General features: G+C 35.4%; 1 protein-coding gene across 1 annotated transcript; it reads left to right on the forward strand.

The window, feature by feature from the left end:
• Window positions 1–449: 449 nt before the first annotated feature.
• On the forward strand, window positions 450–27,792 carry CCDC82 (coiled-coil domain containing 82). The gene is made up of 8 exons (XM_082844846.1): window positions 450–828; window positions 5,163–5,896; window positions 6,605–6,803; window positions 14,438–14,530; window positions 15,869–15,993; window positions 18,705–18,875; window positions 23,106–23,291; window positions 26,940–27,792. Exons 2-8 carry the CDS (start codon window positions 5,177–5,179, stop codon window positions 27,003–27,005), a joined length of 1,560 nt encoding a protein of 519 aa, XP_082700972.1. The 5' UTR covers window positions 450–828; window positions 5,163–5,176; the 3' UTR covers window positions 27,006–27,792.
• Window positions 27,793–27,872: the final 80 nt, after the last annotated feature.

The following is a 27,872-nucleotide window of genomic DNA, read 5'->3' on the forward strand; positions in this document are numbered from 1 at the left end:
AGTCGGGGACTGGCCCCATTCCCCAGGGGGACGGTTACGTTGGATTCCTTCCCCTGCAGTCAGCCCCTTCACCGCAAGCCCCACTTCCCCGCGTCGGCGTACTTAGCCTACACAGTCCTCCCCGTTCCTCACTGCCCGCCGAGCTCCCTCTCCCCACCTCAGTTGGAATCAGGACCCCGTAACGCTCTCTGCCTAACGCGCGGCGACCGCTCCTCCCCCGACCACAAGCTCCCGGAAACGCCCCCTCCCACCGCCGGCCCCGCCCATAGCCCCCTCCCAGAGGCGGGACTTCCCCCCGTCTCCGGAAGGAGGAGGAGCGTCGTCAGTCTGGACTGGGTACCTGGGCGGAGGCAAAGGTGAAGGTGGAGGCGGAGGCAGAGGAGATTTGGAAGGTGAGGGCGTGGGAGCGGTGCGGGCAAGCTTCCGGGGGCTGATGGTTTATTAGAAGGGCGGGGATAAAAAATTCCCGCCGGCGCTCTCGGGGTAGGCGGGACGGCTGCCCTCCGCGCGTCGCTCCACTTGCGGGCCGCCGGGGCAGAGCTGCAGTGGGCGGGGTGCCAGTTACTTCCGCGAAGGGGAAGTGGGCAGGGCTTGATGCGCGGGGCTCCGCGGGTAATTTCGCGGGTTTCTGGCTTTTCCAAATCCTTGTTTGTTTTCTGGGGGCCGAGCTCCTCTAAGGTCCGGGGGTTTGTGAAGTCCCGCGCACTTCATCGCGAAGCTCTGTCAGAGGGTCCCGTTTCTTAGCTACGGTGCCTCCTCCTTCCTGGGGGTGAGTAGCAGACGGGCGGGCGATCTGCGCCAGGTGTCTACGTCCCGCCGAGGAGACAGGTTTGTAATCATGAAAATGACTGTGGTGTTAACTCCCGAGAGGCTCTATTCCTTCCTAGGCCCCTCATCCCTGCTGAATTTAGCGAACCATCTTCAGTGTTACAGATTTTAATGAATACTATAGTTGTCGGAGATAGCAAGCCGGCAGGATCCACTCTGTGCGAAATTGTGGAGTACTAAACCGTAAATCTAAGTAGGGGACATTGGCTTTCCTCCCTTTATGTTTTTCGTGTTTTCCTATTTCCCACTTCTGTTTTGTTGTGCTGCCCTGTTTTCCAGCCAGTGGAAGAACTATGATAAATTTATTCACAGCACTGCGATAAGAACAAAAAAAGAATCATATTCTGTAGCCCTTAAATCATGTATTACGCTGGCTTGTTTTGGTGTCCCAAGTAATCTCGTCAGATTGTGAGCTCCTTGGGAGCAGAGACTGTGTTGAATTCTAGAAACGCCACAGCTCCGGAGCATGTGCTGGCGCATAGTATACATTCAATGACTGTTTCTTTGGTTTATTAAGGTTTCCTCTCCAAACTGTCATATAAAAGGAAACATCAAGAGGGGTAATGTTTTACAAATAGGATGCATCCCTTCTGGTGGAATTTCAAGTAATGGCTGGGGTTCCACCGCCCTTCAAATTTTTAAGTGTAAACTACCACCTACATTGTTCATAGGGCAAGTCGATGATTCCTAGAATGAATCTTTTCTTGATGAATTAACCTCAAACTTTAGAATAAAGGATATTTCTTCTGATGAGAAATTCAGGTGGCATCAAAGTACCCTTTTTAGTTGTAGAGTTACCATGCTAGAGAAAGAACACAAACCTTATGGGTTATCGCCTTGACATTCTTTGGCAGACAGGATAGTATGTGCTATTTACATGATTTTAACCATGAAACACAAAGATGTGATAGTATTGATCATCTTCATTCACTTATTTAATGCTCTCTGTGTGGAGTCCCTGTTTTTCTCTTTGCCTAAAGGTAAGGTATCATTAAAGAAGCTTGATAAAACTTTCATTTCAAAAAATTGAGTGTATACTCAGCATATATAGAAATTACATCCATTTGCATGGATTATTTTCTGAATGAATTATAATGATCAAGAGATGTCTTACCCATCAGCCTGGCTCTATCTTCTCATTTCTGTCTTCAGGTTCAGTTCACTCACCTTTTCCCTGTCATCCTTCTTCCCTCCCCAGCTCACACAGTAAAAGTATCCACACTTAAAAAGAGGAGCCAACCATAATCAAATTATCTTCCTTTTCAATGACAGATTTTTTGACGTTATTGATATAAACAGCAATTTTGAAATATGAGACGCCCTGGAAATTTGGCAGTTGGCCAAATGAAATTTGATTTGTTTACATAAAATTTGTCTCCTCAAACATTCAATACTGCAGCTTTCCAAAATAATTTTTTTCTCATCAGAGACTGCCTTTCTTTGGAATCTTTACTTTTTGACTCAGTGGGGAATCCCTTAAATTTTGTGGTCAGTGTCATCAGTAAGGTGGTAGAGGGAAGTCTGCAAATTTTCATCTCTCTTGCACGTTCTTTTCTTGCCTGTTAGATAAATAATTTACAGAAGTTTCTGGCCTAATTCATGTGCACTAAAATCCAGTTACATAATTTAAAAAGCATGTTTGTAAACTCTTAGTCAAACTATTTTAATGATTATTTTCAGAAACTAAAATTTAGCCTGAATGAGAGATAAAATAATGACTTTTTGAAGGCATAACTTTTCCTACCTTGTACAAATATAATATTGGCAGCAGTCATTGTGTAGCACTGGATGGGGAATCAGGAGATCTGGTTTCTAATCCCTGCTTTGTCACTAACGAGCTGTGTGATCTTCGGTAAGTCATTTAAACTCTACGTCCTTGGCTTTGATTTTTATAAATGAAGATAGACAATATCTTCCTTTTAGGATCATTGTCAGGATTTTAAAATATATTTGAAAATGCACTGAAAATTACTATACATATAGCGTTTTTTAATAGCTTAACTCTGTGCAGTCATAGATATTTGAATAGTGTGACATTCTTAATCATTTCTATTATTGTCATAGGAATCACCTCTTGAAATGATAACTGTCTTTTGCACATGGTATAGTTTTGTAAGATAATCATCTAGTGTGTATGAAACTGCTTTTGAGTACTAATAAAATCATCTTAATATTCCTCCTGTCCATACTTTAGTGTATCTACTGAGGCCATATCTGTCTTTTGTTTTCATAAACTTGTTTTCATTATTTCTCCCAATTCAGACAGATTTATAAAAAAGTCTTACCTTCTTATTGTAGTGTAAAGCACATGCACAGTTAGCTTATGCAAATTTATAACTATATATGCTTAAAAAATACTTCTTTGTATTATATGGCTTCAAAATATAACCTGCCTAGTTTATCTGGTGTTTAATAAAAAGAAAAAAAACAGTAATCTGTTTAAAACCTGAAAGAGAAACTGGGGGGACGTATTTTGCAGCAGTATGGTATACAATAATCCATACTTTGAAGAGTAATATAGAGATCTTTAAAAAGAGTAATTTTGACCACACAGAGTTTTATTCTTTGCTGATTTTAATAGAAACCTTCTGTAAAATGCAACCTAAGTGTAATTTCAAATAGCAGAATATTTGGTCTATGGACTAGGATTTGGTAGATCACTGTTACAGTGCTGAAGGTATCTTGTAGCAGTTACTGTCATAAGGTTGCCTACATTATAATTTCTTGTGTATAATCTTAGCAACTGTTGTTGTTCTGATTTTATATGAGTTGTTACCATTATAGAAGCAGTCACATTGCCTTATAAACATAACAGAATTTGTGCAATGAAATGGGTGGTATCTCCCCCCCAACTAAAAAGATAATCATCTTGGGAAGGTATAAACTGGGTTCAGTAACACTGCCATTGCTCAAAAAATTTCTGACGTTCTAGTTTTGGAATTACCATCAGAGTTTGCAGCACATTTAAAAAATATCTTTAATAGAGTTAATCTTCATCTTTTCAAATTGCCTTTCATTTCTGGAAGCTGGTAAACAGTCCCTTATAACTAAGACAAGTGAATAAAGTGGATATTTAAATGTCTCTTTGGGATAAAAAATGAAGTATGATTATTTTCATATTTTTTGAAAATAAAATAGAAAATCTCCAGAATATTCTGTGCCATCATGGAAATATTGGAACAATCAACCTCATAATGTGATTTCTTTGAAGGAGACAGCACTCAGTTGAATACATAAGTTCTTATATGTGTATTATGAGGTCAGTCTCATTGCATCGTGATCATATTTCTATTTTCCTTAGCAACCACAGAAGTATATATATGTTACCGTTTTTCTAGTTAAATTGTCTCTAATTGTTCTTTTACTGTATACTTGTGATAATTTTGATGGTGTTCACCCTTTTCTGAATCAGGAACTTAGATCATTTGTTTTCCTTCCCAGTACCATGCTCTGCTTCGCCATGAAACTTTTTTGTTTTTTCACCTATGTTATTGGATTGTTAGTAAGTTTTCTATTGGATTATATTGTATCTTTAACTTTTAATGGATTAAAGCCATTGCCATTTTACTAAACTATATGGAGGCTGAAATCTTGGTAGATAAGTTATCACTCAATTTTGCACTGTTATCTATTTTATGTCACTTAGTACTTTATAACTTTCTTCATATAAATGTTTAACTTTTATGTTATAATTCATGTAATTTCTCTATTCAGAATCCTTCTTTGCTTATGGGAGGAATCATTCTGTAATTCCACCCTACCTTTCTATACTGGTCTCTTTTTTCCAGCATAAAGCTTTTTTCACACCTTTTTGGTCACACTTGTTACTAAACATGTCATGTTCATTCTCAGTGCCAAAGTTTTGACTTTATCATTTTTTCCTGAAATCCGTTTGTCTTTCATTCTTTCTGTTCAAATTTAATCAGTTCTTCAGCGGTCTATCAGATCATATCTGTTCAATAAAATTTTCAGTGAAACACTTGCTGTTCTGATCTTCCTGCATCTTTACACTTTTATTGCAGTTATTTTTTTATCACTCATTTGGTACTAAATGAATACTACCTTGCATTTTTCTTAATTACGAACCTCTATCAGCACAACATACAACATAATTCAGAATAGATGTTCATATGATGATTTCATAGATGTTCAATAAATTATTTGTTCCATAATTTGTTATGCAAATTATGCAACCATCTTCACTCAGATATTTCATGTGATTTTACCTTTGTGAACCATTTAATAACACCAAATAAATATAGTTTGTACCATAAATGCATTCATTGTTGTAATCTGGTTATCATTATTATATTCCTAATAACTTTATTTTGTAGAAGCTTAAGTGAAAATGGTACATATTAGAAGACATGAAACAAGGAAAAATTCTGAAACTCAAGAGTGTGAACAGAAATCTCGAGTGGATTGGAGGCGGACTAAAAGAAGTAGTCTCTCACAATTATGTGATAGTGATGATGAGCTTGAGAGCGATGAGGAGCTTGATAGTGATGAAAGTGTTGACAATAATGAAAGTGTTGACAGTGACGAAGAGCCTGATAGTAACGAGGGGCTTGATAGTAATAAGAAGCCAGAAAATGAAAGAGAGCTTGAATTAATTAAAGTTGAAAGTGAAGGAAACAATAGTAAGCATCTCATTAACACTGGCAACAGTTCAACATATGAAGAAGAAAAGAACAAAACCAAACATGGAAGTATTGACTTACCAGATCATAAAAAGCATTCAGGTCAAGAGGAAGATGATCTCAACAAACACTCTGGACAAATAACAGAGGAGGATTTAGAAGAAGAACACATCAAGCGAGGGAAGAGAAAAAGGACCTCCTCTGTGATGTACGACAGTGATGGAAGTGACGACAGTGATATCCTTGTTAGAAAAGTGGGAGTTAAACATCCACGTAGAGTGGTTGAAGATGAATGTTCTTCAGTGGAGATGGAGCAAAAAGAACCTGAAAAAACTTTAGCCGCAAGAAAGCGAGAACAGCTCCAGAAACTGCAAGACCTCTCAAAACAGAGATCTCGTCAGAGATGCAGTAGTAGTAGAGATTTTGAGGTGTGTTATATTTTATTGGTTTTGTTACTGTTTTTAACTTTTTATTTAAGTATTTTATAAAAATCAAAGGGCTTGAGTCTGTTCTATTTCACAATAATTCTAAAATTTATTTTTTAGTCAAGTTTCCTTGAACATGTTTGATTGCAGTATTGTATCTAATAATATTTTTTATGAGCCTCATTCTTTCACTCTTTTTTAAAATTGAAAGACTTCTTTAAAATTTGGTCTTTCCTGTTTTTAATTTCTACTTATAATCTTAATGTCGATTTTAAACATTTTATTTCACTTACCAGGGTATATTATCCTCTTCCTAATTTCAAAAGTTCAACATTTAACATAAGATTTTTTTTAACCTTAAAATATAAAATTAATTTCTACAAATCAGTTTTTTATTTCAGATTTAATCTTAATTTCACATCCATACTGACAATTTTTTTTTTTTTTTTTTTGCGGTATGTGGGCCTCTCACTGTTGTGGCCTCTCCCGTTGTGGAGCACAGGCTCCGGACGCGCAGGCTCAGCGGCCATGGCTCACGGGCCCAGCCGCTCCGCGGCATGTGGGATCCTCCCAGACCGGGGCACAAACCCGTGTCCCTTGCATCGGCAGGCAGATTCTCAACCACTGCACCACCAGGGAAGCCCCATACTGACAATTTTTTAAAGGTACACTTTACTAAAAATACTAAAAGGTATGTTTTAATTTAATTAGGACTCTGAAAAGAAATCCTGCCCAAGCAGTGATGAAAATGATGATGAGGAGGAGGGGGAGGAGGAAGATGATTATGAATATGATGAAGATGGAGATGATTATGTTATTGATGACTTTGTAGTGCAAGATGAGGAGGAGGATGAAGAGAATAAAAGCCAACGAGGAGAAAAACTGAAATTAGTAAAGCAGAATTCTCTTTGTAAGTTAAATATCAAGAGAATGTTTTATGACTTGTTCTAATCATGATATTATACTAAGTATCAAATCAGCCTTTTACTATCATGTTCTAAATCATTGATTAGGAACTGTGGTTTCATTTTCAGGTAAATTTGTCTAATAATAGTTTATTTTAGTGGTTTTGAGAACCCTTTACACTCTTAAAAATAATTGAGGACCCCAAAGAGCTTTTGTTTCTGTGGGTTATATCTATCAACATTTACCATTGTGGAAATACAAAAGAGAAATTTAAAATATATCTATTAATTAAATGACTTAAAATAAGTCGTGTAATGTGATAAGCTCGTTAGATAATATTTTTCTGAAAAATAACTATTTTTCAAAAAAATGAGAAGAATGGCATTATTTTACATTTTAATAAATATATTTAACGTCTAGCTTAACAGAAGGCAGCTGGGTTCTTATATCGGCTTTTGCATTCAGTCTGTTGTGATATTTTGTGATATTAGATGAAAGCAATTTTGTTTCACACAGATAGGTAGCTGGAAAAGGGAGGATTGTTTTTAAAGCATTTTTAAAATAATTGTGGATATTCTCATTTGACACCACACCAAAATTGAACAAGTGGTAGTTTCTTAAAGGTTAGTTTGCAGTATGGAATGTGAAAGCATATGAATGAACTTTTAGTACTTACATTCCATTCCATTGGTCTGTCTTGTAATTTGAATGGATCTTTTACCCATGCATGATTTTGTAACATCATGCACTGATCATTTGGAAAATATTGGTTCACTGGGTTATGTAGCTCTTCCATATTTTGACACATTTCATTATACAGTATTTAAGAAATCACATTCATTAATATCACCACCAATCTCATCAGAAAATTCTTTAGGTATTGGGAAGTTGTCAAGCTCATAGTAACAAATACAAGTTTTTCAAAATTCTAATTTCTACTCAAAAATCTGTTTTTTATCTTTGGTAACAAATACTGTGAGTTCTTGAAATGACAGTTTCTCTTTGCTCATTTTTGACAAAATATTTGACAAATGCCTGAATAACATAGTTGGTCAATAGTTCTCTCAAGTAAACATGGTGTTTCAAGTAAACCTGACAAATGAGGCTTTTTTAACTCCCAACTCAGTTTTTTCTCAAAGTACGATATTACACTTGATATGCAGCACAAGTGCTTTATCCATACTTCCCATTTCATCTCACTGAATACAAAAAAGGTGTATCCTCAAGATTCAAGATTTAATAAAAGTAATAATTTTTACTGCTTCATCAAGGACATTCTTAAGTGAAAGTAGGTTTTTTACTGAATGCATAGGAATGATTATAGTGATTACTAGTAGTTTGATTCTATAGCCATGATTCATGTTAAGGGGTCAGCTGCCTTATGCATAGTTACTTTTGCAACATCATTGAAAATGTCAACATGGTGAAACAGCAGATAATTATCTTAGTGTTATTGCTTTGACCTCACTGATCCCCTTAAATGGACTAGGAGACTTCCAGGGGTCTACAGATCACACTTTGAGAACCACAGGTGTTATCTGATCTTTTGAAGTGAAACTCAGTGAAACCTATCAGGAAATTAGAATCTTTTATATATTCACACAATGAAAATATAAATAATAGGGCCCTGAAAATTTAGGATGTCTTTAAATATTATTGTTCTGATCCCTATAATTGTACATAAATTTAAAGACTTTTTTATGATGTTTTACAACTCTGGTACAACTCTGTTGGATGGAAACATTTTTTTACTTCAAGAACGCATTTTTTCCAAAAAAAATTAAAGGGCATATTTACTAAAGTTAAGTGTAATATGGTTCAAATTAGATACCATGATTTAGATAAATTAGTAGATTTAGGTATGAATCAAATTTCAAGAAATTTATCAGTTACAGAAATGCCAGTGATAAGCATCTGTGTATTGAAAGTTAATGACTGTTTCCTTATGTCAGTAGGCACTGGTTCACCTGCCATCTGGACATTTGAATCCCAGGAAAACTCAATTAGGAAGTGTCCCATCATTCTGGATATTAATATCTAGAATGTGATAGAACATTTACTGAGATATACCCACTCATAAACACTCCTGTTAATTAATGAAAATAAAAGTCCACCACATGGGAACTATTTTAACTTTCTTCTCTATCCTACACTTTTATGCTTACTTTTGTTTTTTTAAGGGAGGTTTTAGATTTACTGAAAAGTTGAGTAGAAAGTACAGAGAGTTCCTATATAACCCCTCATTCAGAGTTTCCCTGTTATTAACATCTTGGATTAGTTTGGTATATCTGGTGCAATCGATGAGCCAATATGAATACATTATTAACTATAGTTCATAGTTTGTGTCGGAGCTCACTCTTTGTGTTGTACATTCCATGGGTTTGAGAAATGTATAATGATGCAACAGGTATCCACCATTACAATATCAGAACAGTTTCACTCTCCTAAAAATGCCTTGTTCACCACCTACTCATCCCTCCCTCCCTCCCACCCCAGAACCCTTATCAACCACTGACCTTTGAAATGTCTCCATAGTTTTCCCTTTGCCAGAATGTTTTATAGTTGGAATCGTACAGCATGTAGCCTTTTCAGGTTGGCATATTTCACCTAATAACACATTTAAGTTTCCTCCATGTCTTAATGTGCATGATAGCTCATTTCTTTTTATCACTGAATAATATTCCATTGTATGGATGTACCACAGTTCGTTTATCCATTCACCTGCTGAGGGACATGTTGGTTGCTTCCAAGTTTTGGCAATTATGAATAAAGCTGCTATAAATATTTGTGTGCAAATATATCTATGGACATAAGTTTCCACCTCATTTGGGTAAATATCAAGGAGTTCTGTGCTTGCTTTTACTATTGAGCATCTCCACCTTAGAAGGAGATGTACCTCATTTTCTATGCAATACATTTTATCTTATGTGTTCTTAATTGAAGCTTCTCCTTCTGGCTCTATCCTTACAAGCTCTCTTTTCTCAACTTGTAACCATATTTATTAATGCCTTTCCTCCCTTGAGTTAGCATGTTCTATTAGCCACCATTCTAAATCTTATCTTTTGGTTCAAGTCTCCCAGTAACTCTGCAAGGCATTGTGCTTAGACTATTATACCCATCGATCCAGTGAAATTGCTCTCACCAAAGTTAGTGATAACTTTTTAGTTGCCAAGATGCGCTTTGGTTCTTATGTTAACCTGATATTGCTGTGTGCTTTGCCACTAACCATTGACAACTCTCACTTTCAAAGTTCTCTTTTTCGCTTCTTGCATTCCCCTTTATAATATTGCTTTCCTCTTTTTTCCATTTGCCATGTAAGTATTGATGTTTCTAAAGGTTCCATCCTCAAACTACCTTCACTTTGCTTGTGCTTCAGGCAGTCTCTGCCCCATAACTTCAGCCCAATCTATGGGGAAATTCCCAAACTTTTATTTCCAGCACAGATTTCTCCATAGTCTTAAGGCCCAATTTTTAAATCTTTTTATTGAACCTTGTCATCAGGGTGTCTTTCAGACATCTCAGACTCAATATGGGCAAAACTAAATGATTGAGAGGGAGCATAAGGGAGTTTTGGGCTGGTGGTAGAACTTGAATTTTTGATTGTCATGGTGGTTACACAACTTCGTGTTTTGGTTACAGAACTGTGCACCCAAGAGTGAATTTTATGGTATGTGAAAAAGTAAAGCTCAGTAAAGAAATCCGAATGAGCATCCCTACTTCCCAAAAAATTACTTAAATCGTTAATCAGCTTCACTTCTCTTTGTAATCCTAATACACATTAGACTTGGTGACACATTATAAGAACTTATTAGTTGGATGGATGGATGATTAAGATAAACATATTGACTGAAGGCTCCTTGGTCTTATAGTTTTAAGAAACAAAAATGTTAGGCGTGACCAGATTTATTAATACGTCAGAGGAAAAAAAAACCCACATATTTTTGTGTGATAATTTATGATTTGATTAATGTTTTTAATACGTAACAATGATTATGCCATTTAAGAATATAATAAATGAAGCTAAATACAGGCAGTTTTTGATATGCCAAGGGATTATGTTCTAAAAGTTGCTATAAATCAATTCTTACATTTGAAAATCAACATACATTTTCTTGTTAAAGCAATAATCTATATGATGAATAGTGAACACCCTTCTGTGGCCTGGGTTAGGTTGTAATTAGGCTAGTATTCCCAGATTCATTCTCCCCCCATCCCCAACTTCTATAAGAACAGTGACAACTACTCATATTCAACATGTGATCAGAATTTGGGAGAAATGTTCAGAACTCCAAATTCAGCACTCACTTGAGACTCACAATCAGTGGCATATGCAATTTTACCTTTTTGAAGAGAACAGTTCTACTGTAGGAAGACATTTTGTTACTTCCTTGCTATCTGCCATTTGGCTCTGAAAGACAGACACATTTGTAACACCTTAAAATAGAATAGTTTGCCTCCTGCTACATGGTTGAAGCACTTAAAAGACAGTCTTTTTTGCTTCTCATCAATCCCTATTATTATTTATTCATATTTATTCTGAGACTGCAACTCCCAGAAAAGATATCAAAGAAAGTAGAGGGATGGACTAGCAATGGTTTGTTGTATTACAGATCTATATAGTTCACATGGTAATAATGTTATACACAGGTAGAGAGATAGGAACACCTTCAGATTTGTAGATACTAAAGATTATATTATTTTTCCAGTACTCTATCATATGTTCAGAGTGACAGAGAACCAAGTAGTACATTATAAAAGTACATCTCAGTCTACTAGTGCCTTGCTAGAATACTGGAAATTAGATAGAGTGAACATTAACTTAGTCTCCACCTAGCAATTAAATAGAATCATTCTATCAACATGCATGGTATGACTAAGAGCAGTCTCACAACAATTTATGTTAAATATTAAATCCTCTCGAGAACTCCTCCTCTTGTTTTAGGATAAATAAAAAGTACCAGTGAAATCATATGGCACAAGGGAAAAGTAGCCCTGCCCTGAAGACTCAGGAAGAAAATGCCCATGAAAAACTGTTTCATTAAAGGAAACAGAAGAAAATTGTACAAAGCATTTGCTTTGCAATCTATGAAAAAGAACAATTTGAGGTGAAAGGGAGGTAGTTAAGGATACACTGCCAGAAATGAAAAATATAAAGTCAGAAATAAAATCTATATTGAAAGCAGTAGAGAGCAGAATTAACAGTACAGAAAATCTCATCAATGATATGTAGGTTAAACCCTAGAAGCTTCTAGCATAGAGAGAAAAATAAAACATTTCTAAAGGAGGAGATAATATATAAAGGAATAGAAATGAAGACCCTATTTCACAAATTCCTGGCGGGGGGAATACAGAACAAATGGAAATCTAAAGGAAGAAAATTACATAACCTTAGTGAGATATATAAAAGATTTGAATGTGTTCAGAGGCTTACCATGTTTCTGGATATAAAGACACATGGAGATGTGAATTCAAAGGTATCATAGAAGAAAATACTTTTGAGTTGCCAAACACACCTGTTTATGCAGATTAAAGAGGCTTACATCCTAAGTTGATGAAAAATATTTTCAAACAGGCATATGAAGGAAGTATTTTTGTAATTACAAGAGTAAAGAAAAAGTCCTCTAACCATTCTTTTTAGAACTATAAAAATTGTTTACTATTAGGTGCCATATTAATGTGTTGCATATGTCAAAAGAGAAAAAATAATAATTTCAATAGATTCTAAAAAGGCATTTGATAGCATTCAATGCCCATATCTAGTTTTCCAAAAAGTCTTATGAATAGTTATATGAGCATATGTCCTTTACATAACAAAGAATATTTTAAACCAAGATCCAACATCATAATGAAGCACTAGAGGTATTCTCTTTAAAATAAAGAACAAGAAAAAAATATTTCCTACTTTGTTCTAGGTGTTTTCAACAATGCAACAGATGTGAAAGTAAAACAAGAAATATAACTATTGAAAAGGAAAAGACATTATTGAACATAATATGATTATACACAAGCTATCAGTTTCTGACTTATTTAACCAAAGATACAGAAGTTAAGAGAAAGGATATGAATATATTGAGAGTAGGAGTAGATGCATCATCTATTTCCATATTTTCCTTAAGTTCTTTTTTCTCTATATGAGTGGGAGGCACCTGTTGGAGTAGAAAAAGGGGCCCATTTCTTGCTCTGCCCCTGCCCTCTTACACTGGGCTTACATCTCCATTTCAGAAGAAAGTACACCAACAGTCCATGTGCTTCTATTCTCTAATAAGAGAATATTTATAAACATTCTCTTGGTTTTTGAAATAAACGTAGCACTAGCAAGACCACATCCTCCTCAGGGTAGGGGAGAAAGCAGTCAGTGCCCAGGAATTCCCAAACAGTATCTCTCTCACCAGCTCTATAATGTTTCAGGAAGCTCATTTTCCTTAGAAAAACATCTCAAAAAATGCCAGATGCACAATAAATATGTAAAACTCAGTAGTTTTCTTATATGCTGTCAATAATTTAGAAGATATAATGAGGGAAAATTCCACTTACACTAGTGAACAAAATTATTACTAGGCCTAATCTTAAGAAGAAAAGCATGACTTTACAGGTACAAGAATAAAATTTACTGTGGAATAAGGAAAGGAAATGTGAGTAAAAGAAGAGATAAGCATGTTTCTGGGAGGTAATAAATCATACAAGAGGTTATATCTTCTGAAATTAATGTTTTGATTCAGCTTTGCAAACACAATCCTAAAGTTTTCTTGAAAGAACAAATACATGAGAATAAATAACATTTGAAAACAAAAAATAAAGTGGAAGGACTTGCCCCACCAGATATAAAAAGTAATCATAAAATTGCAATAAGTAAAACAATATAGTACTGATGTTAGAATGACAGCCAGATCAGTAGGAAAGGAAAGGCAGATGGGGCTGAAACAAAATCTTAGCATATATATGAAATACATGATAAAGGATGCACAGAAAATCAACAGAATGACCAAACTATCCAATGATTGGGTGTGGGGAAGGTGATTAGCTACCTTGAAAAAGTCAAGTTATTCCTAAATATGAATATTGTTTATTTTCTCCTGTATCCTTTTGAAATTTTTTATAATCATGGAGAAAAGTTATAAACAATATTTCTGGGGTATTCCACAGAAGCCCATCCAATATAGGGATTAAAGCGATGAGAAAAGCTCTGGGGGAGGTCTGAGCTCTATTCCTGACTCTGCCTCTATCTAGTTGTGTAATAAGTTATTTCATCATTGAGTCATTTTTACTAGTCTTGAAGGATTTGAATTTTATTTTCTCCAATTTCCCATTCACATCTAAAATCCTATGTTCTGAAATCTAACTACCATGTGGAACAACATCTATGTAGGGGATTGTAGCATGAAATCTAGAGTCAGAGTGTCTGTTCCAGCCTTGGTTCCAACACTTACTAACTATATGATCTTTGGGAAGTTTTTCATCCTCTCTCTTTTTCATCTTCATTCTCAGTGACTAGACAAGTCACTGAGCCAGCTATAAAATTAGGATAATTAAGCAATTTCTCCTATTTCTTAATTTCTTAGCCTTGAAGAAAGGAACCCATTGTATTTAGGGAATTGTTTTGTCTGTTGGATTCTAATATTTATTTTTAATTAATTTCAGATTCTTTTAGTGACCACTATACTCACTTTGAAAGAGTTGTGAAGGCTCTTCTGATCAATGCTCTAGATAAATCTTTTCTGGGAACATTATATGGTAAGTTAATAATATGAATGGAAGAATCAGGGTTTTTTTTCCCCCAATTTTTAAGCAGCCTCATTGTTCTATATGTATATATGTGTGTGTGTGTATAAACAAAACCACAGAGACCCAATCTTAAGGCCCTCCAGTTGTTCCCTCTAGTATCAACTACACCAAAAGTCCATTCACATGAAAAACTTGTTAGTGTTTATTATTTGTGATATGTGAAAGTACAATAGAAATAGTTTCCCTGCCCTTTGAGAGTTCACAGTGAACTTGAGGATACAGGACATATACTAATTAAACAGCAGGGTAATTCAACACCCATGTGTTGTCCCAGCCTAAGCGCTAAGCTCCTTGAATTTCACCAAAATTTATATGCTTTTTTATGCTTTTGTGCCTCGTTGTTTCTCGTTAGAGTATAATCCCTTCCTACCTTAGATTTTCTAAGTGAGTATGAAATCATTTCCACTATGAAAGCTATCTGTGACCCATTCAAATAATATTTGTCACTCCCTCATTTGTGCTATCATTATCCTGAGTATGAGTATGATGGCACTGATGTATATGCACTTTTCATATATATTGAAAATGTATTTTTGCTTTCCTCCCTTTCAAGAGTGTGAGAAGAACCATACTTTCTATATACACACCCCTTGTATCTAGCACGGAATCTGGCTCTTAATAAAGACAATAAATATGTTGTGCTGAATGTCTACCAAAGTTCCAGAGTAAGATTTCATTCAGACTTTATTGAACAAATATTTGTTGAGTGCCTACTAAGGGCCGGGCATTATTTGAGGGCTAGGAATATGGCAATGACTATGACATGGAAAATTCTTGCCTCATGTTGCGTAAAGTCTAATGGGAGAGACAGCAATGAGTAAACAAATATATAACATGATATGATTTCACCTAAGGGATTAATTCTTGAAAAAATATAAAATAAGATAAGGAAATCAAGAGTGATAAAGGAAAGGAAACTCTGTGTTATATTGGTCAAAGAAGGTCTCCCAAGTGGTATCTTTTGAACAGAAACCTGAATGAAGTGAGGGAGGTAGCAATGCATGGATCTAGCAGAGAGTACAGCAAGTGTAAAGGCCCTTAGAAAAGAGTAAGTTTGATGTGTTCAAGGAACAATTAGAGAGCCTGTGTGGCTCCTTCCTTTCCCTAATGCTCTGATGGAAGGATTTTCTTTAACTTCGTTAATTTTTTTAAATTTAAAATGTTTCTAACCAACCAAGCAAGTTATCTTCTTAAAACTATGGGAAGAAATCTTTATGCAATTATTTAAATATTTTATATGGGCAAAGTGCTTGGTTTTGTTGTTGTTGTTATTATTCCCCTGAACAGATGGCACCAGGCAAAAATCATATGCACAAGATATGTTGACATCTCTTCATTATTTGGATAACCGCTTTGTTCAGCCTCGTCTAGAGAACTTAGTCTCTAGAAGTCGTTGGAAAGAGCAATATAAGGTATAGTTTTATTTGTTTTTGAATCTCTGGTCGGGGGATGGGGTGGGGTTGGAGTGGGAGACCTCCCCACTCCAGTCCTTCAATAACCAGTCACACTGAATAATCTTCTAAATTATTAACAATTTTCTTTGTTAAATAATCAGCTTGTTGTTTCTCATCTCTTCTAAAGGCTATAATTGTTTTAGTCTTTCACACTTGTTATATCTATCCAATAATTAAGTAGTCCTAAATGGTAAATTTAGAACATCTCTAAGGCTTAGCCCATCTGTTAAAATGAGATTGTCTCACAGGATGTTAATTATTTCAGAAAAGAGAGTTTCATTGTTAAAGAAGGTTGAGAAACAGTAGGGTTAACTTAACTGGAGGACTTTCAAGGAGCATTAATGTGTGAATTTATACTGTAAATCTTCAAGAGGGCAATGTAGAATATAATACTTTCCAAATTTGTGTTTCACTATGAGGCTTCTTTTCATGAAATACCTATTATTACCTTCTAGGATATTGGTTCCCATAACTTAATTAGGGGAAACACTGACCTATGTAGTCTTTGACATCCTTCTCCACCTTAAGATTTTGTAGTTCTACCAATTTGGGGGAAACATCTTTTTAATTTATAAGATATATTTGATTTCACATTATCACCTAGATTTCTATTTTATGATCTCTAATAGTAGAGGCTGTACTATATGATTTTTAAGTCTTTTCTTCCTCCCTACTTCTAACGTTGTAGCTTCTAATAATTAGCAAGAGGAAAATGGCAAGATAGTTGAAGTTCAAGTTCCTTATAGTCCTTCTAGCACTTAAATCGTTAGCTACTCTACCTCATTTATGTGAGGAGATCTGGCTTCATCCAAGGCCTGTTTGGCCTTGAATTACCTGATGATAAATTAGCCACAGATGGATTAGGTTTAAGGACAGTTATGGGATTATAAAAAAAAAAGATTTAAAAGACTTCAATTTGGAGAATAGCTTGAGTTTAGGGCCACCATATATATCTTTTTGACTTTGGGTGATTTTTTAACTTTCGTAAATTCCAGTTTATTCCTCAGATAGAGAAAATATTTATTTACTTTTAAGGTAAAGCACATAGCATAGCTCTTAGGATGCGGTATATATATTTTTGTCTTTAATAAAACAATAGCATATTGATCACTTAATTTTCCCAAGTAACTGATATGCAAAGTAAGGTATCTTATTTGATCTTTAGAGTAACCCCTCAAGGAATGTACTATTATTTGCTCCATTTTAGAGATGAGAAAATTGTGACTCAGAAAAATTGAGTAACATAAGGTTACACAGCTAGTAATTAGCCAGGCAGGCCAATATTTGAACCTAGAAACCTTAGGTGTAGGGTTTCTCAGACTTCAAAGCCCATCCATTCTGCTGTAGTATGCTTTACCATACTATGGTAGGTTATGTTGAGTTTGAATAACCCAATGTTGAAATAATAACTGTAATATACAAGAAAATATTAGCTTAAAAATTTAGAGACAGAGATGATTCAGTACGATCTTGGTCAGGATAAGCTAGGTTATGCTGCAAAAAATAAATAATGTGACAAACAAAGTAAACCAGCAATGAAAATCTCAATAGCTTAACCCAACAAAGTTTATTTTTCACTTATATGTCCAATGTGAGTCAATAAGGGTGCTCTGTTTATTGTAGTCACTCAGAGAACCAAGCTGATAGACCTTTCATCTCAGCATGTGCTTCTGTGAATACCAGAGAAGCAGGAAGGGAAGATGGTTAGTCATCTGTTCACTCTGAATGTCAGCCTGTAAGTGACATGTGTCATGAAGTACCATGAAATATGAGCAACAGTAAAAAGTAGACAAAAGACAATGTCTTTGTGAATCATACAATGTAAAAAGGAAACTATATTGGATACTTAATTACTGTCAGGCTGATAGAGAATGCAGTTTAGTGATCCTGCTAATATGCTCATTGTGTGCAGTTCAAATATTGTGGTAAACTGATCCACGCTACTAATTACAGCAGTAGTATCTAGCACAGGTCTAGAGCGTAAGCAAAACTACTCAAGCACAAGTAATTTCACAGCTTAATAAAGCTTATTTATGAATACCAAATATTTTCTTAGTTTGTTTACTCATTGCTAACTCACCTATTAGACTGGCCATAGCAATACTGGTGACCTAGAAATCCTAGTTCAAACTTGTTTATTTTCCTAGTACTTTAGTAAGAAACCATAGGAGAATTAAATTATTTCTGGGATATTTTGTGGAAAATATAATTCATACAATGGAGACCGAATATGATCGTGTTTTTTCTTAATTTTTTACTAACCTAAATGAATTTAATCATTTTATTATATTATTCTGAATTTTTTCTGCTCATTCTTTCCTATTTTAACTAACTATTATATCTGGAGATGAGAAGAGGGAAAAGAAGTAAATCAAAACCTGTGAAAAGCACTGCTTAATAGTAACAGAAGTTTGAGCATTATGAAACTAATTTTTTTCCTAATCTGGTTTCTTTTCATTTACTAGCCTAAATTATAAATTCACTTTTAAAATTTATATCTTGTGCTCAGTACTAAAGTAAGAAATACCAGTGTGTTTTGCTCTTACATCTTGCCCTATCATTGTGATTTCTAACCTTGATTTTAATTTGGTTGGGCTCTTTTTATGTTTTATTTTATTGTTGCTTTTCTTATCCTTTAAACCTTCATTACATTTTGAAATTATTTTCAGGAGCGAGTAGAAAATTATTCTGATGTAAGTATCCATTTGAAGAATCCTGAGAACTGTTCCTGCCAGGCTTGTGGATTGAATCGCCACTGTAGATATTCGGTGCATTTATCAGGAAAGTTATATAACACCAGGACTATGGAAATAGATGATTTCATGTCACATGATAAACAGGTATTTTTTCCCTTTATTTTAGTTCTCAACATTTAGAAATTTTCACTAAATAAGCCTGCACAAGTAACCCTAAGTTATTTTCACAAATGGAGAAAGCACCAGGAGAAGGGAAAAGAATACAAGGAAAGAGTGTGCAGTTTTTGAATGTGAAAAATATGTGTTATATAGCAGATTCACTCCAAATTCAGTCAGATACTGAAATAGTGCATACTGTCTAAGTATACATCACCCAAACTGCGGGGGAGAGGGGAGAGGGTATAGGATGAGGATGAAAAGGGAGGTAACTGGGGCAGGGGAAGCAGAAGTCCTTTTGGAGTCCAAAGGAGAATTTGACCCCAATGGAAATTTTAGGGCAGATAATCTACCAAATTGACAATCCACAGACAGAGAGGCCTATTCACCTCAATATGAGATTTGAAGGAAAATTGTGCTTCAGCCTAGACTACATCAGAAGTGTTTCAGAGCCTAGAGCAATCACTATATATTTAAGGTCCTGTTAATTTTGAATGAATAGACAAAACAGAAGAAAATGTTTGAAATATTTGAAGAAATGTATTTGATAAACAAGAACAGAGCAATGCAATGTGAAGAAAGAAAAAGTGCAAATGTGTACTACTTCTATTTTTAAATCTTTGTAAAACTGTTGCACTTATAAATGCAAAAATATTAATATTGAGATCTTCCTCTGGAATTCCCTCCATGGATTCCGCATCCACTGATACAGAGGACCGACTGTGTATTAATTGAAAAAAACCCCTGTCTATGTGGACCTGTGCAGTTCAAACCCTAGTTGTTTAAGGGTTGACTGTACTATGTTTATACCTGCGGTTGGTTAAATCTGCAGAGAGGATTCCACAGATATGGAGGCCCGACTGTGGGACTTGAGCATCTGCAGATTTTGGTATCAGGGAGGGTTCTGGAACCAATCCCCTGCAGCTACTTAGGAGGGACTGTCGTTTTAGTTACAGCAGTCTTGGGTAGGGTACTGAGATGAGAGACGTTGGACCACCAGGTTATGGTAAAGTCTGAGAGCATGGATGAGAAGGAAATCGCCTAGAGGAAAAATATGTGAAATCTGAAAGGCAGTTAGGAGGACTGAAAACAGTCAGTTTTTCAGTTTTGCCCAGAGTCTGTCCAGACTCCTCAAGATGCTTAAGAACCAGTGGGAAGAGGCAGTAATTTTGAGGCAAGTGGCAAGGTGTAATGTGTCCATGCAAAGAACAGGCCAAGAGGAAAGAGAATCCCGTAACTCAGTCTATTGCACTAAATGTTCCTAGAGACCTAGGAACAAAATCCAAACTTCTTCCCATCCTTCCTCTTTCCTTGAGGATCTTTTTTCTTTCTTCTCCATACTTTAATTTCCTTAAGAAGCTGGCTGCTCCTCTGTATTTGAGGGCCTAGAGAAATACCTCAAAAAGCTACCTACAGTGAGCTGGATATTATAGATGTGCGTAATGCATGTTTCATTATATTTCCTTGCTTTAATTTGTTAAACAGTGTTAATTTACGTTTCTCCATGCTGTGTCTAATAAATTACAAATCAGATTATTTCTATTGCCTTGCAATCACCATCTTCTGCTTTAGGAAAATTTGCTGACAGTTTTTACCTTTGTTTCCAATTATATCTTTGGTATGTAGGGTACCTTAGTTCACACTGGTAACTGAGATAGTTGTCTTCAGATTTATCAGTTCATAGAACTATGCTAACCCTGCACAGTGGATTAGTAATCATTTGTATGTCACTTTGCTTATCTGCTTTAAGATAATCATCACAGAACTTATCATTTCTCTCTCTCTCTGGAAAGTTTTTTAATACTGTCTATCTCGTTAGACTAACGTCCTTCTCTTTTCTCTTTCTTTTTTTTTTTGGCTGTGCTGCACAGCTTTTGGGATCTTAGTTCCCTGACCAGGGATTGAACTTGGGCCCTCGGCAATGAAAGTGCCGAGTCCTAACACTGGACCACCAGGGAATTCCCTAGAATAGTGTCCTTAATGTTTAGAAATGCAATTAGTTAATAAAAAGTACTCTGAATATATTTCTGGACATTTAAGGACACTATTCTAACAGCATAGATTCATTTTACTTGTTTTTAGTACTTCATATAAATAGCATGCTACAATATAAGCTGTGTTGTACTGTATGCATTAATTCATAAGGTATAGTGGGCTATAACAATACAGTAAAACGGGTGGGGTGAAAGGAGAGGTCCACTTGGCAGTGTATGCAACTACTATATCCATTTACTGTTTACATTTACTGTTTTCTATGAAGCCTTACTAACAATGGTTTAGGCTCTTCCATATAAAATGTGATCACATTTGGGAAAAAAATAGTGTGAGAATATTCTAAAGGTAATTTTGGATTTATTGACTTCCATAAGTGTAAGGTAGACACCAAGAGGGTAGGAATTAGAAATGGAAAGGAGTAAATTATAATGTTTAATATTTTCAGTGGATATTTTTATTTCATAGAGAAAAAAATTAGAGATTTTTAAACACCTCTCCTTCCCTTTTGTCCCAACTTAAAAATTCTATATAGATAAATTCCTCTTGTTTTGTGGAAATATATAGAATACAATGCAGTAGAAGTAAAAAAATCACATTATTCTTCCAGAACAACCATAGGAGACTTCTCCCACATCATCTGTTCTAATGGCAGAAATGGAGAGACTAGCCCTAGTGTCCACTGCAACTGTTGTGGTATCTTTTTGCTCAAAGGGGGAGGTACTGGCAAGTGAACTGTAATTTATACGACTAGTTTGATGATAATGTTGCAATAGGAATGACACTTAGAGTGAGTAAGCAATGAACAATAATACCTGATTGTGTCTGATGATCTGAAAAACAGATTTTCCCAGAACATGAACAGAAATCTGAACATGATTTTCTTCAACTTTTGGGGATTTTAAGACAGGTTTTAAGGTATCGCAGATACCATCTTCACAAGATGATGCATCAAACCTGACTCTTGCTGATCATCATATTTAACTTTCATTCATCTTTATCAGTATACTCTTGTACTGTGTATTGAACTCATCACCTGTGTGATCCCTACAGTGTGATTTCAGAAAAACGGTACAGTTATTTGCCAGATAGAAGACAAGTTACATAGATCAATATTGTAACTATATCATTTGTACTGAATTCATGAAAGCATAACCTATTATGCACGTAGACACAGAGACAAATACATAAGTTAGGAAGAAGTTTGTCTGTTTCCTCAGGTTACTCTATGAGAATAAGATTGGTCATGTTATAAAGTTTGGAGCCCTTTCTGATGCGTTTTCTACAATGAGTGAAATAATGTAGGTACAATTATATTTAATTTGGTCAGTGCAGGGATACTGTTTTCCTATTTTAGCTATAGGTGTGTATAACAAAGTATACATTCAAAACATTCTGAAAGAGAATGGGTGGTTGACTTCACAAGAATAGTATTCTTAATCGTAGAATCCCAGAAGTCCATATAAACATAGAAATCAAAAATTTTATAGTTTTCTAACAATAAAATACTAATGTGTTATAATTATATCAGACTCATTAATTCAGGAAACAAATAGGATAGAACACAAAGTTATTTTTTACTTCGCAGAATATTTTAGAAAAAAAGTAGTTAAAAACTACCAATTTTTAATATTGGTATGAGAGTTTGTTTCAGTTTACATGTTGTTTATAAGCTAGAAAATTATCATAATCCAGGCATTTTTACCTCAGTAACTGTATATACAATAGCTTGCATGCTTTTCTTGTTTTGGGGTGTGGCTGTCCTTTTCCTTATAAGCCATTTTTCTCCTCCTTCCCAAACTTGGCTGACGCTGTGTTTTAAAGACTTAGTTCACGCATCACCTTGTTGAGGATTCTTCTCCTTTCTGGATTGGGTTAATTGTCCCTTCTCTGTACGTTGATTGCATCCCAGGCATAGCATTTGGCACATTGTTTTGTAATCATTTGTTTTTCTCCCAGGGCTGTAAATTCCCCTGATACAGGTGGTACATATTTCATTTCTGCATCTCCAGTGCTTAGCTCAATACTTGAAACATAGCAGTTGCTCCGTTTTTATTAACTGGGTTATTTAAATAAAAGAAGGTAAAGGAATCATTGTATAAATTTAAAAAAAATTAAGCATTTATTGGATTCTACTTTTAAAGAAAATCTGAAAACCAGAAGGGCTGTACATTCATTACAATATCTTCACTTCATATAGCAGATGATGTTTATTTTTTCCTTTAGGTGTTTACTGTTGGCAGAATTTGTGCTAATCGTACCAGAATTTACCATGAACTGAAACATTTTAAATTCAAGCTGTACCAGGAATGTTGCTCCATTGCAAGGACAGAAGAGGTTGAAGATGAACAGGTTAAAGAAACAGTGGAGAGAATTTTCAGTCAGTCAAAAGAAAGTGGCTGGATTAAGGAGGTAAGGTATTCAATATTGAAGAACCATTTCATCGAGTAGGTTCTGGAGCCTAATTTTGATCAGCAAAAGGATACAAATTATGAGAGTAGAAGACAGTAAAATTTAAAAGAGAACCTCTCTTTCTCTCCCTGTCTTTGTATTTTCTCTTCTTCCACCCATTCCTTTCATGCTTATCATTGTCCTACCCTGAATAGGTGCCCTGATGTTCTAAGCATTCGCTCAACTCATCAGATAAATTTTAATCAGCAATGATACTGTCCTTTAATGAAGGACCTCTGTCCTTTCAGTTTTATGTATGTGGTTTTCCTTACATATATATTAAGTCCCCTTATTTTCTTTGACAAAGTATAGGACTCACCTCTGCTTGTCTGCTTCCTATCTTTAGAACAGTTCTTGTGACCTGAGAGAGAAGAAGCACCTGGTGCCAATCTGAGGAAAGGATCTCGGCTGCCAGTTCTAATACCACCCACATCCTCTTCTTGAGGACATGGGACTGAGCAGTGAGCACTGTAACTGGAGATCAAGGGGAATGCAGAGGTTTCAGGCCACGGCACTGATTTTGATTCCCCCATATCCTGTTGATCACTAAATTTGATATCAGGGATAAAGTGGGGGTTTTGAAGAGTGCACTGGATTCCCGAAGATCTGCTGGCAGCTCATAAGCTCTGGTCTGCTCACAGAGCTTTTAGAATTGTTATGGTGCATGGAAAGAATGCTAAAATGATTGCAAGCTTCTAAAACAAGTCTAGTTACATGACTGTATAAGAGAGAACAGATAAGAGATTTTCAGGCAACTCAGTATATTTAATCTTAAAAAAAGAAAAAGGCTGACTTGAGATCCATTGCCTGCGTTATTTATATCATAGGGAAATTTGTAAAAGAAAAAAATAAAAAGAGAGCTTAGAGAATAAACTTACGAGCAAAAGGAAAGAAAATGAGAACAATAAAACAGGAACTTCTTAGGACATTACAAGTTCCACAGAGGTCTCCTGGGCTGCTGAATGACATCAAGATTGGTTTCCCTTTTGACAATTATCTGCCCACCACAAACCACCACCCACTGATCCCCTTGCCTGCCCCCCACATCTTGACCCTTAAGTCGTCTTGCTCTCATTTTTCTCTCTTCAGCTTTTTATCTTTTACTTTGCTTCCACTTCTCTCACTTCCAGTTCTTTCCTCCTATCCTTCTCTGTGCTTTTTCATTTGCCTTGGGGAAGAGCCATCACTTACCCAGTAAGTCCCAACTTCATTTTCCTTAATGACATTAAATTCTTAAGTGATTTTATTGATGCATTTAAGTGTTGCCAGCCCTCTCCTGGAGTTGAAAGACCTTTTGGAACACTGCATTTTTAAAAAAGTTATGTACTAGGTGTAGCAAAATCACTGTGTATTACATATATTATATAATAATTTCATATATAGGGAAGAACATTAAACTTCTTGCAGAAAAAAGTAAAAGCATTTCCAAATCACATACCTTAGAGAAAGCTTAACAAGGTCCATGACAACAGAAGGGACCTGGAATAAAAAAACATTCTTAAGAAAAGAAAGCCAAGTATCACATTATGCTTAAAGAATAACACTTAGCATTGGGCATTGAAGGTATTTCAAGATGGTGCATGTTTAGGACAATGTGCACATTTTTTTTCACATAAAATACCAAAGAACTTCATTTTCTTTTTGAGATCCTTCCTACTTTAAAAAAATTGTCTATAGACTTCCTCAAAAGATTTCCTAGAAACCAAAGAAGTTTATTAGCCGTTATAAACCTATATGCAGCTTTGTGTGCTGTGATTAAATTTCAGGATTTATGACGTACCCTGACATTTTTCAACATCACTCTGCCTCCCCCTCAGTGTGTGTGTGTGTGTGTCTTTGAGTAATAGCACTACATGTGTTCTTGTGATGCATGACTACTTCTTGGCCACAGTTATTCTAACCCTTTAGAATGCCAGGGCTCAGTGCTATTATACTTGAGTGGCCACATCCGTGGCTCTTTCTGCTCTTAGCTCTCAATTATTATGTGAACCCCTTCTTTTACCTTACACAAACTATCTGTTCCTGTCATTCCTCCCCCAGCTTGTGTTTCACACCTTGCTTTTTTCCTTACCTGACTCTTCTTCCTCCGAGCATTTTCCTTCCATTATCTCGGGATATCTCAGCATTTCTTCCCAAAGACCTGCCAACTAGACTAACTTCATTCTTCTTATTCTTCCTCCTAACAGTTGAACTAGGAGATCTGTTTTTAACTAATGATATTAAAAGGGTAGGAGCAATTCAAGTGTAAGAAAAGAACAAATGATAAGAAAATTGTAATACAAAATTATAATAAAATGAAAATATATAATAAACATAATAGTAATATATGTCTCATTCTAAATTAGAGCTGAAGAACAGAGTATCATATGCACTGGCAAATTCTAACAAATGTTTTTTCTTTAAGAAGAGAGTGCCTATGATGATGGGGTTTCCAGGGAAATTGAAGACAGGATTATTGGGATGGGGTGGTGAATACATAACACCAGGACGTGAATAAAGTGTGTCCATAGAAGTATCAAGTTTCAGTTCCTATCACCACAAGCATCAGAGTTATCAGGATCCTCACTCACTTTACTGGGAGTAAAACCAGAGCTCATAAGTGGAGTTAAGAAACCATTAGGTCAGTTCATCTCCTCAGCTGAAGGAAGCACTCTGAAATCTGTCAAGCTTGAAATCTCCAAATCATCCCAATTCCTCTCTTCTCTTGTCTTGCCCTGGTCTTTACTCTCCACCTTCATTGCTGTCACTCAAATTTAGGCCCTCATTACCTAAATTATTACAGTAGACTATTACAGTAAGTAGTTGCCAAACCATTCTAGACTAGATGTTTCACCTTTTTTTTCCCCAAAAAATACACCTCAGATAGTGTCAATTTCCTGCCCTAACACCTTTGGCAGTTTTCCATCGCCTGTCATATTATTGCTAAACTCTGTAACCTAGCATTTCATACTGCCTCTTTGGTTCAGTCTTATCTCTCTCAATTCCCCTACAAAACCTCAGATTGTAGTCAAATCCCGTACTTTCTTGTCTTGTCACTGTTGTATGGACTTTTGTCTCCTAGAGAAAACTCTCCACCAAATCGTTGCCTACCAAATCTTTTTCCCCAGGACAGCTTAAATGTCACTCTTTCCTGGTCACCTCAGCTAACCATAACCTCTCTTCTGAACCCACGTAACAGTGTCTATACTTCTTTATGGCACTTGTTATTTGTTGTCATTGGTGAACTCTGTTCTCCTTAGGGGCAGGGAAAGCAATTTTTTTAATACCCAAACAGTCATTAGCAGAGTATTTGATATATGTTATGTGTTCAGCAAATTTTTGTTGAATAAGTTATTAAAGTTGTTATGTTTTTACTATAAATATGATAATAGAAAACTTATAATTTATAAGAAAGTTATGAAATTAATAATGTTCATTTTGATCTCTTTCCAATGCTTTATATGAATTAGAAATGCTTATTTGAAATTGAGTCCCTGTTCATAATAAAAAGATTTTTGTTCACAATTACCATGAGATTAACTTGCTCCTATTTGTGTCTGTAGATTGAAAAGGCCTAGTTTATCTTCACTGCTTTGAGTAAAATAACTAGCTTTTTTATTGTATACACAGAAATACGGTCAACTTCAAGAATATCTCAGTTCTGCGGATTACTTTCAAGATGAGAAGTTTGACTGAATTGTAACACATTTCCTTCAGAGAAGATTTTATAAATTCCTGTAAATTTGAAGATCATGAGTCTTGTTTCTCTGTATCATGTGACATTTATATATTTTATGTATAGGTTCATGGCAGAATATCTTGTGTGAAACATATGTTCATCTTAATTTCCATGAAATGGCGCTCTACAGTCTAATAAAACTTTTATCCACTGTACATAGAAAACATAAGCTTAATCATTGTTAAGTGTATTTTAAAGTTATATAACAATGCCTTTATAACATACGACTATCAAGTGAATGAGCTGTTCATGTACTGTCAGTTTAATAGAAAAACACTGTATTTAAAAAGTGTATTTAGACTAACATGTATACGTATTTATTGCTGAATTCCTGCCCAGATCTGTTTATTACCCTTTTGCAGTATTAAATGATCTTCACTAATATATTTTTTACTACTGTCATTATCTAAATCAGTGGGCCATGAAAGAAACCTCAGTGTCTCATTCAATTCAGTTTCCTTGCCTCAGAATCAGACTGTAGTTTACCCATTTTAAGTAGAGGAGTGCTTTTTCTCCTCTTCCAGAGTTTCCCTTATGAATAGATTTCAGGCCTCCAGAGTCTTCCAACCCTCACATTCAGGAATAATTTCATGATATGTATTTTCATGCTTCATAATGTTCGTTCTTTTTCCTGTCCAATTTTGTCTACAGGTTAATGATTTAAGATGTATTTTATTTATTTTTATCCATTACTTTTCCCACATAAGTATTTATGTTAGGATCAGAAGATCTCAGAGAGACAAATTCAGCCAAAAATAGTTTAAAAGCATATTTTGGCATCTTCATTGCTTTGCACATCTAAATTTTCACTTAATATAAATATA

Source organism: Leucopleurus acutus (genome assembly GCF_964270905.1).
Source record: "Leucopleurus acutus genome assembly, chromosome: 8".
Taxonomy (NCBI): Eukaryota; Metazoa; Chordata; class Mammalia; order Artiodactyla; family Delphinidae; genus Leucopleurus; species Leucopleurus acutus.